Source organism: Dama dama, chromosome 25, assembly GCF_033118175.1.
Source record: "Dama dama isolate Ldn47 chromosome 25, ASM3311817v1, whole genome shotgun sequence".
NCBI lineage: Eukaryota > Metazoa > Chordata > Mammalia > Artiodactyla > Cervidae > Dama > Dama dama.
In genome coordinates this window covers 9,192,781-9,206,709 of record NC_083705.1, presented here as the reverse complement: position 1 = coordinate 9,206,709, position 13,929 = coordinate 9,192,781, and the positions used below count along the sequence as shown (strand labels likewise).

The 13,929-nt window shown below is 52.9% G+C and overlaps 1 protein-coding gene across 2 annotated transcripts in view; it reads left to right on the top strand.

The window, feature by feature from the left end:
• Nucleotides 1–13,929, top strand: part of SLIT3 (slit guidance ligand 3) — a 722,104-nt gene that overhangs the window by 614,121 nt on the left and 94,054 nt on the right. For both annotated transcript variants that reach the window (XM_061129412.1, XM_061129413.1), the window contains 5 exons: nt 1,086–1,160; nt 8,716–8,859; nt 9,270–9,413; nt 12,356–12,519; nt 13,681–13,813. In XM_061129412.1, the coding sequence (XP_060985395.1) occupies nt 1,086–1,160; nt 8,716–8,859; nt 9,270–9,413; nt 12,356–12,519; nt 13,681–13,813 (660 nt within the window). The remainder of the gene's footprint in view (nt 1–1,085; nt 1,161–8,715; nt 8,860–9,269; nt 9,414–12,355; nt 12,520–13,680; nt 13,814–13,929) is intronic.

The following is a 13,929-nucleotide window of genomic DNA, read 5'->3' as shown; positions in this document are numbered from 1 at the left end:
CCCGGGTGCTCCTTGCTGTCTGCTACTTTCCAGCCGAGTGCAGACCCTCATGCCTCCACTCACTGTTTACTTGCAAATAAAGACAGTTCATTCATTCTACAAAGATTATCAGAACACTCACTGGGAGCCAGGCACTGCCAGGTCCACCCGTTTCTACGTGAATAAGGCAGACCACCCTTCCTGGCCCTTAGGAAGCTTACAACATAACCAGAAAGATGGATATGACCTGAAGTGAGAAAACAGCGAGAACCATCAGATATATCTGAGCCTCCGGCTACCTCTGCTGATAAAGAGGCATTTACCCAGAAGTGAGCGAGCTCAAAATTCCAGCGTGGGGTGATGAGGGTGCAGCAGGCGGGGGCTGACATACTGGGCCTGACTCCTGCCTTTTCTAGTTCTCCTGAGACTGGGCAAGTTGCTTCTTAGATCTGAGCGTCAGATCCTGAGCTGTAAAATGGAGGTGATGATACCTCCCTCCCACAGGGCTGAGGAAGATGAGGTAAGAGGAGGCGAGCACAGGCTCCATCTTACATCTGAGCGTGGAGTAAGCCCTGTGTAAATGGTTGTTGTTGTTATTATTCTCTTTGACTTTACAAATCACAGTAGGGCCTTTCTTTGTCTCCTGCTCTCCCTGGGTTTGTATGGACATTGAGCATAGAGTCCCTGAGCTGCCCTTAGCAGAGGGACGTGGTCAGGAAAGCGCTGAGTAGCTTGCAGAGTTGGAAGAATCTGGGGAGACCTCCCAAGAAGTTCAAGTGGTCATTGGTACCCCTACAAAATGAAGGCAAACCTCTGGCCCTTGATTGTTCAAGTGCTGAGTGTTCATCAGGTTGAATAGGCCCTTATCGTGGGGGCTCCTCCAGGCAGAGGAGCCTGGCCTCCCTTTCCGCCCTTCGTACACACCTCCTCACTGCTGGGCGCCCCGTGCTCAGGAGTCACACAGACGGTTTCTGCACTGCTCTGGACCTGGGCTGAGCGAGGTCTGGGCATCAGCTCAGCTGAAGGCCTGGGAGGATGGGGGGCTGGTGGGAGAGGTGTCCCTTCCAGAGCTCACCCACCCCCTCATCTGCTTGCTTCCCATGCAGGCGACTGAACGACAATGAGATATCTGTTCTTGAGGCCACTGGCATCTTCAAGAAGTTGCCCAACCTGCGGAAAATGTAAGCCAACCTCAGGACCTTGGTAGACTGGAGCAGAGCATCAGGGCAGCAGTGCCTTCGTGTCCCTCTGCTCTGGCCCATCTCAGTCTCCCCCCGTCACGTCCCAGGAAGCAGAACGCTGAGACAGGGCCATGCAGAGCCAGAGCATGCGTTCTGCACAACCCCTGAGCCTCAGCCCCTCTCCCCTCTGCTCACCCCTGCCCCCTACTCTGCACTCATCATCTACCCCCAAGGGGTGATGCAAGGGACTCTACTGAGGACCAGCAGTGAGATAAGGGGACCTAGGGTGCATGTGTTAGTCGCTGTCATGTCTGACTCTTTGCAACCCCATGGGCTATAGTAATTTTTATGAGATGACAGTTGGAAGGTCTGGTTTTAGATAGACTCTAAGGGCCTCCATGTGGGTCTGACCCATTGGAGCAGAAACACCAGCTGCCTCACCTCCTTCGTCCGTGATCACACTGGTACACAGCTGGACGCGCTCCCCACCTTCCCTTCCCCAGGTGCCCCCGTAGACGTGCCAGCACGGCCAGGGCCCCCTTCACCATCTCCTTCCCTTCTCCTCGACCCTGCTCCCACCTGCACCACGTCCTCCACACCTCCCAGCCTGAGTTTGGGTCTGCCTCTGGAACAGAGGAAATACGGTCGTAGTCTCATTATTCACAGACCCTGTGTTTGCTAACATTTATTTGTAATCTCAAAATCCATACTCATATGTTTTCATGGTCATTCCTAAACACAGAGCAGCAAAAAATTTGAGTCACCCTACATGCATGCCCTCAGCTGAAACAGAAAAAGGCCACGCTCTGAGTTCTTGTTTCAGCTCCCAGACTATAAACAAGTGTCCAATCCACAGTGTATTTAGTGCCACATTTTTTTGCATATTTGTGCTTTTGTAGGTGATTTCACTGTTTAAAATGGACCTAAAGCATAGTCCAGAAGGGCTGTGTGCTTTACAGGGAAAATACTTGTTACATCAGCTTTGTTCAGGCAAGACTTATAGTACTACTGGTTGTGAGTACAATGTAAACAAATCAACAATATATATCCAACAAGATGTCTTTAAACAGAAACATGTATCAAACAAGGTTATGTATTGATCGGGTAACAAAAACATTGTGACCAGGGGCTCACAGGGACCTACCCCTCAATTTCCCCTAGAAGCGATGGTTCAGCACTCACTAATTCATCTTGCCTAGTCACTTTGTAGAAATGAAGCATGATGAGTAATGAGAATTAATTGTAACCCTTATTTTATGTTGCTTTCCACCCATCACATCGGTCCCCTTCAGGCTCTTAAGAAGGAAAGAGACTTACCCTGCCCTGTGCAGCATCTGAACCCCATCAAAGCTAGTCAGGCCTTGTCCCTCCCTCCCTGCCTGCAGTTGCCATGTGGCCTGGTTTCAGGACCGCCCTCTGACTGGGAGCAGTGGAGAGGCAGGAACTGAAGGGGCAGAGGAGGGAGGGCTCATGCGGGTCCTGGGGAGGACCGCGGCCGTCCGGGTGGTCAAGCCCACCTCTAGCTTCAGGAACCCAGCACAGACATCACCCATCACTTGCCAGGACATGTCCTTTCAAATTCAACCCCAAACTTCCTGCTCGTCTTGTGGCTAAGACTGCGTGCTCCCAATGCTGGGGACCCAGGTTCAGTCCCTGCTCGGGGAACTAGATCCCACATGCTGCAACAAAGAGTTCACGTGCCACAGCTAAGACGGCACAGCCTCAGTGTCCACACAGCAAAGGGAGGAGCGGGGACTGTGGCTTCATGTGAGCTGAACTCTCACCAGAGGAGACAGGTGGCACGCAGCTCATCCTGGCGTTTACCATGCTGGGAGGAGGATCGGGGCTGCCAAATATTCCCTTCCTGAGAGCAGCCAGAAATCCAGGTGTAGGGGAAGAGCAGGCAGATCTGCATTTGTTCTGAGTTCAACTCTGCCCCTCCCCTGCTGTGTCACTCCAGGAATGCCCTTAGTCTTTCTGGACTTTAATGTATTTATTTGCATAGTAGAAATAAATCCACTTTCCTTGAAAGTTATGATGAAGATCAGAAGTGTAAGGCTACTGTGTATAAAATAGGTAACTAATGAGAACCTACTCTACAGCACAAGGAACTCTTCTGAGTATTCTGTGGTGACCTGATGGGGAAGGAAATTCAAACAAGAGGGGACATGTGTGTCTGTAGGCCTGACTCACTTTGCTGCACAGCGGAAATGAACATAATGTCGTAAAGCAACTATCCTCTAATTAAAACGAATTTTGAAAAAAGAAGTGTAAAAGATAAGGGGAAAGACATGTCCTCTGACCGTGGGACTATGGTGAGAAAGTGCTGGAAGACAGAAAGAGGACATCTGGGTTGAGTGACCTAGAGTAGATGGTTATACATTTAAAACAGGAGTTGCAAACTCAAATACTTACGACCCCATGTGAAAAGGCGGTGGGTGCAAGGCAACAATGATAATAATGGCCAATCACAGTTACTAATCACTGTACTCTGTGCCGAACTGTACTGATATTCATGCATTTACCCCTCACTAGGAAAAACACAACAGCTTTGACATTGCTTCATTTCCCAAATGAGGAAGCTGAAACACAGAAAGAAACTTGTCCAAGTTTAAAAGTCAAGCCGGGAGCCAAGAGTGGTGACAGTGTGGGTCAGCTGGGATTGCAAGCAGCGTCTCAAGGCAGTAAATGCTGTGAGTGCGTGTGTGCCTAAACCCACGTATGTGTTAGTGCCAGCCCACCAAGCAAGTGTCCCAGTAGGGCAGATCTGGTCCCAAAGACGACCAGCTGCAACCGCTTATTTAAAATAACTTGATGGTCACCCTTATTTTATTTTATTTATTTATTTATTGCACTCACAACCAATAGCATTAGAAGTCTTGCCTGAACAAAACTTATGTGATGGGTGTTTTATTTTCTTTGGATCTTAGTACATGGGACCTTTTAGTTGAGGCATGTAGGGTCTTTAGTTCAAGCCTGAGAACTCCTAGTTGCAGCATATAGGATCTAGTTCCCTGATGAGGAATCAAACCCAGGCCCCCTGCACTGAGAGTGTGGAGTCTTAGCCACTGAATCTCTAGGCAAGTCCTGATGTCAGCTGTTTTTAAGTAAACAGACCTCATCTGCTGGGACCCATCACCACCCCACACCCCGATGAGGTGCTGGAGTTCTGCCCCTCAGAGTGGCTGCAGCCAGCTGTGACTGTGACCGAGTCTGCGTGGCCTCCCCGGGGTCTGTGGGACCAGTGCGCTCAGGCTGTGGTCTGGACGGCGGCATCCTGACGGCAGGAGGGCAGAGGGGGGCCGACACCGGGCCAGGACTCTGGCCTCTGCTGTGCCTCTCCACACTCTCCTAGCCTCTGTGTCCTTTCCTGTCTGGTGGGGAAAATGAGATTGCATACAGATCGCTTGTGCTACAGGACGCACAGAAAAGCTGTGAGCTGTTCCCCACAAGGGTTATCAGGACTGTGGGAGCTCGGAGAAGCTTTTTAGGTGACCGCGCCTTCAGAGCGGGGTCATGACTTCTCTCAGGTGAATTTCAGGTCAGTTCTTACACTGAGAGGACATCTCAAGCAGAGACTGAAACCTAGCACCCCTCTAGCCAAAATCAGTTACCCATGGGTGGACTTGGTGGTGGGGACTGTGTTTTTAATAAGAACTAATTGCTTTAGAAAGATGGTAATGATAACCCTATATGCAAAACAGAAAAAGAGACACACACACACACACACACACAAAGAACTAATTGCTAGGCTTCCTAGGTGGTGCTAGTGGTAAAGATCATGCCTGACAGTGCAAGAGATGCTGGAGACGTGGGTTCAATCCCTGGATTGGGAAAATCCACTGGAGGAGGGCGTGGCTACCCACTCCAGCATTCTTGCCTGGAGAATCACATGCACAGAGGCGCCTGGGAGGCTACTGTCCATAGGGTCGCAAAGAGTTGGACACAACTGAAGCGACATAGCATACACGCACACCCTCTTTTAAAAATCAGGAGTTTCCACAGAAAAATAAATGTGGCTTCCTAGCATCCTTTGGGAAACCAGAAGATCTGGCACAACAGCCCATGTTCCCAAATGGCTCTAGTTGAGCTGAGTTGAGGAGCGGCTGCCCCCTTAGCTGGGACACACTTTCTTGATCACTGCTGTCCCCACGGGCCTTGTTTCTGACTTTTACCTGCCTGGACCCTGGGACATTTGAGCTTGTAACCCCAGCTTGAAGTAGAATTTCCACCTCAGGGGAAGGGAGAGGTCCCTCAGGAGGTGGACAGGACCTCACCAACCCACACTGTGCCAATGTACTGCTCAACCATGACCCGGCATACTCAGCTTCCACAAAAATCCACGTAGCTCTCTCCCCACTGCTTCTCCATGCAGGACGGGACTTTACATAGGATTACAGATGCTTTCTGGAAAAGGGAATGGCAACCCACTCCAGTATTCTTGCCTGGAGAATTCCACAGACAGAGGAGACTGGTGGGCTACAGTCCAAAGAGTCAGAAACGGCTGAGTGACTAACACACTGCATGTTGCCATGGTTTATGGGATGTCCTACAAAGCTGAAGAGATAGGGTCCTAGAAGAAGCCCGAGCTTTCCTTCCCAGACAGGGGCTTTCCAGAGTGAATCCCCCAGCCTAGAATGGCCTCAGTGTCTCTTGGGAAGAATGAGAACAGGGTTTAAAAGTACACCCAGCAGCTTGGAGAGGCAGTGCAGCCGAGCACTCACTGTGTCCTGAACCCACCCTGGCCTGGGGCAGGGATTTCTGGGGCTGGGTCCTTTCAGGTGTGAGACCCCCATCCTCGGTGCGGTCAAAGCCATGATGAAGCAGTCATCCTTCAGGTGGTCTGCAGAGATGAAATGGTGAGAGGCTCCCGCCGTGGCCCGAGTTTTGCATTTGCAGGTTTCCTGGGATCAGGGGTGTCTTCAGGAAGATACTCCTCTGAGAATAAGATGGTGTCTGTGTGTGTTAATTGCTCAGTCGTGTCCGACTCTATGACCCCATGGACTGTAACCCAACAGGCTCCTCTGTCCATGGCATTTCCCAGGCAAGAATGTTGTAGTGGGTAGCCATTTCCTTCTCCAGGGGACCTTCCTGACCCAGGGATCGATCCCGGTCTCCCACCTTGGGGGCAGACTCTTTCCTGTATGGGCCACCAGGGAAGACGGAGCTCTCACAAAGCCCCAAGGTGCTGGCTGACTGCGGCACTTGCCCTGAGTCGCTCTGTCTCTGTCCCTCAGCCGAAGCTGCCTGGACGGAGAGAGGGCAGCATCCAAGTCTTTTGGAAAATTCTGTCCCCCTTTTTTTCCCTCCTTATGTTTTCCATTCTCCCAGCCTGAGGAAATCCAATTAGCAAACCTTACAGCAGCGTGATGTTAATTCTGCTCATTTAAAGAAACAAATATCAGGAAGTGGGAACCTCCCGCTTGCTAGCTGCCGAAACTCATCTTCACTGCCCGCCCTGTCTACTTGAGTTCCCCAAGAAACTGAACTCTCTGGAGCTGGAGGAGAAGCTCCAGCATTTGGATGAGTTATAGCTGCTGGGAGAGCCTTTCTCTCCTCCCATGTCAAATTTGGGGGTAATTTGAAGTCTCCCCTGTGTGTGACTTTCACTTCTGGGTTCTCATGGACCAAACTACCAGGATTTATAAGGAAACCAGCTGAGTTTCAGAAGAGTCAGGCAGGGAGCAAAAATCTAGTCTGAGAATCTCCCAGCTCGCTCAGATCTTGGAGGAGCGGTTGGAGGAGCGGTTAGAGGAGCATTGGAACCTGTTTTCTCAGCAGGGTGGAAGAGGGGAAGTGAGAAAGGCCTTGACTGGGAGCACGGAGGAAGCAGACGCTGCGACCGTGGGAACTGTTTCCTTGATGCCTGTACACGGCTGTGGGCACGGCCACCCCAGCAGACCCAGTGCCTGCGTGTGAAGGGGGCAAGCAGCCTGCACTGAGCCGCGGGGTGCCCAGTTGAATTTCAGTTGCCCTGAACCGTCCCCATGGGGCTTCCCGGGTGGTGCCAGTGGTAAAGAGCCCGCCTGCCAATGCAGGAGACAAAAGAGATGGGAGTTCAATCCCTGGGTCGGGAGGATTCCCTGGAGGAGGCATGGCTACCCACTTCAGTATTCTTGTCTGGAGAATACCGTGGGCAGAGGAGCCTGGCGGGCCGTGGTCCATAGTGTCGCAGAGAGCTGGACACACAGAGTGACTTGGCTTGCACTCACACATCCCTACGGGGTGGGGGGCCATGGGTCAGCCCCAGGTTCCGCGAGGAGGACCCTTGGGAGAAGCACTAGAACCAGGGGCCCGTGGAGTGCTGTCCACCCTTTGGTGCTTGGGGCCCAGGAGCGGTGTCCTCCCTGCCCCGGGCCTCGGTGTGTCCAGCAAGGCAGTGGGCCAGCTGTCTCTCTCACCAGCCCTCGGTTCTAACAAGCTCAAGGCACTCGGCCAGTCAGCAACCCCGTGTCCACCTACGAGTCTCCCGGTCATAGAATAAGGTCCCCCAGGCTGTTTGCTGAGGAGGCTGGATTCTTCATTCAGCTCCTGTAAACCCACCCCTTTCCATTCCAGCCAGCCAGCCAGGGCTGCCGTTCAGGCCTGAGCATTTGAGTGGCCTAGGAGAACCCCTTCCCCTCACGGCGCCTACAGCTCGATAGCACCTGCCTGCCACTCAGCTCTCGCATACACCCTGCCTCGTGGTGTTGGCCGTAGCAGGGAAGAGCCTGCTGTCTGAGCTCCAGAGCGGAATCGGAAGTGGTTTAGTAGGACAGAGTCCGCTTAGGAAAACACGGTGTCCCAAACCCTGAATCCTGCAGAGCCCTGATAGAAGGGGTGGGCATCCACATCGCCAAAAGAATATCCAGTTAGGAAAAGCAGTTCGCTGGAGGCTTTTATACATGCTTAAATGCCTGAACTTCAATCCCGCTGCTCTCAGCTGTGTGACTGTGGGCAAGTTACCTAACCTCTCTGAATCTCAGTCACCTCATCCAGAAAATAAGACAATGATAAAAATAATATTCACCTGATGGCCATTATTTTGAGGATTTGATGTGATTCTGTTGGCCAAACCCCTCACATGGTGCCTAGTACATAATAAGCGCACAAGAGGTAATAAGTAGAAAGCGTCCGTTTGTATCGGGACTCTCACATGATGAAGAGCGGAAGGTTCTACAAATGCCTCACCCCCACAGAGAGTAGGCATGTTTGATATTTTTTGCCTGCTCTCCTCTTGAGCATCACTACTTAGTGAGAGTATCTTTTAAAGAGAGAAAATAAGTTTGAGAACCATTTTAAATCTGCCAGTCCCCCGGGGCACAGAAAAGAGAATTGTACTGAAAGACTTCAAACACTACACAGTCTATTTCACGAAGGTAACCTCCCCACCCACCCCATGTGGGTCTGGGCTCCCTGCTTCCTGCGGCACGGGTGCTGAAGACCGAAGGTCAGGAAGCTCAAGATGGAGCCTCCCCCAGGCAGCTCAGTCCTGGGGGCACCCCAGAGTCACCACGTGGCTGCAGAGCTGGCTGTTCCCGCCCTGAGTCCTGACCTGTTCTGTCCCTCCCTCCAGAAATTTGAGTAACAACAGGATCAAGGAGGTGAGGGAGGGCGCATTTGACGGTGCGGCCAGCGTGCAGGAGCTGATGCTGACGGGGAACCAGCTGGAAACGGTGCATGGGCGCGTGTTCCGCGGCCTCAGTGGCCTCAAGACCTTGTGAGTCCCTGGGACCTGGGCCGAGGCCGGAGGGAGGGGGCTGGAGAGGCCGGGGCCGGACCAGTGAGGGCTGGCGGGAGCCGGTGGGGCCGGGCGCTGGCTGGGGCGGTGCGGTGGAATCCTTTCCTTCCTTTCGCCAGAGAGATGTTAGGCATTTCCCAGCCCTGAATGGAAAAGAACTTAGCATGCACCCCCAACACACACACACACACACACACACTCACACAAACACACTCACAGACACACACACACTCACAGACACACTCATACACACTCACAGACACACATACACACACAGACACACACACTCACAGACACACACACACACACACACACACACACACACACACGGAGAGGGTGGGAGGGAAAGACGACACCTGTGCTTGTTCCCCACACCCCTCTCCCTGCAGGATGCTAAGAAGTAACCTGATCAGCTGTGTGAGCAATGACACCTTTGCTGGCCTGAGCTCAGTGAGGCTGCTCTCTCTCTACGACAATCGGATCACCACCATCACCCCCGGAGCCTTCACCACACTTGTCTCCCTATCCACCATGTAAGTCTCCCTGGACCCACCGCACACTCACTCTGGGTACCTCTCCTGCACCCCTCTCCCCTCTCAGCGCCTGACTGTCTTTGACCCAAAGTCATCTCTCCATCTGTCATCTTAAACATGTGTCAGGCTCCCTCCATGTGCCAGGCACCATTAAATGTTAAGGAGGCACAGATGTGGGCCCTGCTTCCTGGCGCTCAGAGCATAGTGAGCTGCCACAGATCAAAGGCCCACAGTGATATGAAAACCTAACATGGGCCTTGTCAAGGAACTCTGGAGCTATGTTCTGGAAGGTAAGTGCGAATTAGCTTGTTCAAGGAAGTGGAAAGTGCATGTCCTTCATTGGGAAGAGCATGTGCAAAGGCCCTGGGTTAAAGCAGAGCAGAGATGCAGGCCTGGGCAATGCCTGACATGGTCATATACAGAGCGGGCAAGGCTGGAGGGGAGGCCGGGGCCAGGCTGCAGGATAGCCGTGGGCCATTTGGTTTCTAACCAGAGCATGTTAGGAATCCAGCAAAGGTTTTAAGCAGGCCAGTGACATGATCTGACAGAGATTTTTTAAGTGATGTCACTGACTGCTTAAATGTGTATCAGAACAAGTTGGAATCTAGCTTTCTGGATGAGTGTTCCTGCCCACAAAATTCACTGCATTGCTAAGGGAGGCTGTCTAGAATAATGGTGAAAACTTCGGACTCTCGAGCCAAATTTTCTGGCTCCAAATCCTAGCTCTACCTCATGTCAGCCATGTGACCTTGGAAAAGTTGCTTCACCTCTCTGTGCTTCTGTTGTCACTTCTCATAATGCTCATGGGACTGTTTTGAGGACTGAGTCTGTTAATATTTGCAAAATGCACAGCAGGGCCCTGAGATAGGGAAAGTGTTCAGCGTGTGTCAGCTTTTATGGCTGTCCATCATATTTCCGTGTGGCTCTGTTACCCTTAGAGTTGCTCGCTCTTTTTTCCCTCTCTTCTTTTCTCCAAAGACCCTTTGGTAGACAGAAGAGAAAGCTATTCCTGCATCTCCTGTAGCTGCCCATGTTCACGATCCCAGACACTGACCTCGCTGGGAATAAAAGCCAAATTCCAGAATGTGCTAAAGGCCCTCTCCATCAAGTCCCTCAGTCCCATCGGCCCTCTCGTTGTTCTTCCCAGGCCCCAGGCCCACTCCCACCTGAGAACTTGGCACTGCTGCTCCCCCTGCCTGCGAAGCCCTTCTCCCTGCCCTCTCCCCTCCTCCCTGCCGCTGGCTCAGGTGTCAGTTGCCTGGGCCCTGGCCCCGTTCCCCCCCTCTGCCGTCACCCCTCCCCACCCCCCGGTTCCTCCAGCCCTGCTTTTCTAGTTGTTTTCCATAGCACTGACCGTTCCCTAACACACTACACTTTCTGTGGTTGGGCTTCCCGGCTGGCTCCGATGGTAATGAATCTACCTGCAGTGCAGGAGACACGGTTCAATCCCTGGGTCAGGAAGATCCCTTGGAAAAGGTAATGGCTCCCCACTCCAGTATTCTTAATCAGAAACTATCTGCCTCCCACCAGCTGGAATATAAGTTCCAGAAGGAAGAAGAACAGGGATATATGACGGTTTGGCTCACTGCTCTATCCTCACTGCGTACATCTGAGCCTGACACTCAGTAATACCCTTTCTATAATTGTTGAACAAGTGAATGAGTTGAATGAATGAGTGACATCAACATGGAGGACAATGGGTAAGGAACTAGCAGGGTGGGTGGGTCGGTTTATTTCAGCCCACTTCTCACCTCTCCTGAACGCCTCCACCCTGGGAATCCATAACCACAAAAGACACCCAGAGGGCTAGGGTCACAGAGCAAGGAGGGAACCGACTCCGTCAGGAGGAGGAGCTTACCCGCCTTCTCACAGTTGCTGACTCTCAGAGCCAGAGTCAACCCCAGGAAGGACCGACTCCCAAACCCTCAACTGCCATGTCAAACCGCAGCCCCTCGGGGGCTCTCGGGCCCTGTTCTTCAACCTCCCTACGTTCCGTGTCCCTCATTTGTGAAGTGAGAATCATGTCACGTCCTTCCTAGGGTTGCTATGACAAGTCTGAATAAGAGAATGGGTTTATAAAGCACTCAGCCCCATTCCAACCCTTGTCCGTCCATCATCGCGTCTGACAGATATGTGTCAAGTGCCCATGCTGATGTCCTGCTGGTTCCTGGAGGCACAGAGCAGGACGGACAGGCCTGGTCCCTCCTCTCAGCGAGTCCGAGGAGGGAGGCATTATCGGCTCTGACGTGTGCTGTGGAGGAAATGCAGGCGACTGAAGTGAGAACAGAACAGGGCAGAACTTCCCACTTCCCTTGAGATGAGGGGCTTCTTCGTGTCCTCAGTCGCTTCCGTCGTGTCTGACTCTGCTACCCCATGGACGGCAGCCCACCGGGCGCCTCTGTCCATGGGATTTCCCAGGCAAGAATGCTAGAGTGGGTTGCCATGCTCTCCTCCAGGGGATCCTCCAAACCCAGGGATCAAACCCACGTCTCCTGCATGGTAGACGGATTCTTTATCACTCCCACCAGCTGGGAAGCCCAGGGCTTCTTTGGGGAGGGGTCGTTTAAGCTGAGGGACCAGCCAGGCACGTGGTAGAGAACATTCCAGACTGGAGGAGCAGCTTCAACTGAAGGCTCTTGAGTGTGAGAAATTGAGTTGGTCCATACAGGTAAAGCCCATTAAACAAGGGAAGGCGTCGCGGGAGACGGAGTCCTGTCTGTCGGCAGAGGTCTAGCGTGAGATCCTTGCAAAGACCGCCCCTGGGATTTAGAAGAGTCTGGCTTCCTTTTCCAGACTTTCGTCTTCTTTCCTGATTCCCCTGCACTGGAAGCAGGCCTTCCTGAAGAGCCAGGTTCTAGGCTTGCAGACCTGGGTCCCAGGACCAACCCTCCTGGGACCAGGAGAGACACTGAGCACTCAGAGGAGGCCTTTTCTCCTCCCAGAAACCTGCTGTCCAACCCCTTCAACTGCAACTGCCACCTGGCCTGGCTCGGGAAGTGGCTGAGGAAGAGACGGATAGTCAGCGGGAACCCCCGGTGCCAGAAGCCCTTCTTCCTCAAAGAGATTCCCATCCAGGACGTGGCCATCCAGGACTTCACCTGTGACGGTGAGGAGGCTGGGGGCAGGGCCGGGCTCGGTAAGGAAGCAAGGAGAGAAGGGAGGTGCGAGCAAGGGTAACCGCAGGTCAGGACCCCTGAAATCTGAGTCTCCTCTGCCCGCGGCGGGCAGCAGGAGCTCCGAAGGCCTCTACAGGCCTGCTTCCTGGCCGACACAGCTCCATCATGCAAATTAAAAACTGTTGCCTCTTTCTAAAGACCTTAAGACTCCCATCAGTTAGAAATCTGTTGTAAGATACTGCTTTTGTTAAAGCAAGATACTTTGTGGCCATGTCTGAAGACACTCTTGAACCAGATATCCTAGTCTGCTGTATCCACAGTGAGTTTGGTACCCCTTAGATGATGGGGCACCCTTGAGCAGTACGCCACCTACACAACTGTACATGGGAGCCCTGGCCTGCAGTTTTCCTGCCTGCATCATCATGAGGCTCAGAGCCGGTGCTCATGAGAAACAGACTTCAAGATGAGCTTCTGGGAAATTCCTGTCCTGAGCTAGGCAGTACCACACCTGAAGATCCAAGGCTTTGAGCGTTAGGATTACAGAGACACATGTTTCTTTGCATAAGTTCAGGCCAGCACGGTTTTTATTGGGTCAATTTTAGGTACCTAGAGATGGACGACCTGGTTTGTAAATTAACTGAGGTTCAGGTATAATGGGGGCTGGGGACACAGTCACCACCCCAGAGGGATTGTGTAGTGGAAGATGTGGAGAACAGGAGGGGTGGGGGGAATGGACAGGCCTGCCCCACCAGGACCACCCCTTCGGTCAGCTTGGCTTACTCCTTTGGTCACCCTAGCAGGGGTCAGACCCGCACCCCTGTGGTAGAAGCACAGAGTCTTAACCACAGGCCTGCCAGGGAAGTCCCCGTTTGGCTTACTCCTGAGCTGGTTAACAGTGACTGATTTCCTTTCTAGTATCTGATTAATAAAGTTTTTAGCATCTTTGTTTTGTGATAAACGTGGGGGAAGACAGACAGCCCTATTTCCCAACCCAGGCGCCTCTCCTTTCCCTTCAACCCCAGAGGGGACCAGCAAGCTCCTTACCCCCAGTTCTGGCTCGAAGCTGAGGGCTCCCCCTCACTGTAGCAGCTGGGTCAGGGAGCAGGCCGAGCTCACCCTCTCCTGCATCGCTCACTGCCGGCTCTCCGCAGGCAACGACGAGAGCAGCTGCCAGCTGGGCCCACGCTGCCCCGAGCAGTGCACCTGTGTGGAGACGGTCGTGCGCTGCAGCAACCGGGGGCTGCGTGCCCTTCCCAAAGGCATCCCCAAGGACGTGACAGAGCTGTGAGTACCATGCCACCACCACATTTTTCACACTTCACCCCTGCAGCACGACGGCCAGCAGATGCCCTCCCTGAAGGTGTCCCCGCAAAGCGGGAGCCTTGGCCGGGGTCAGGCAG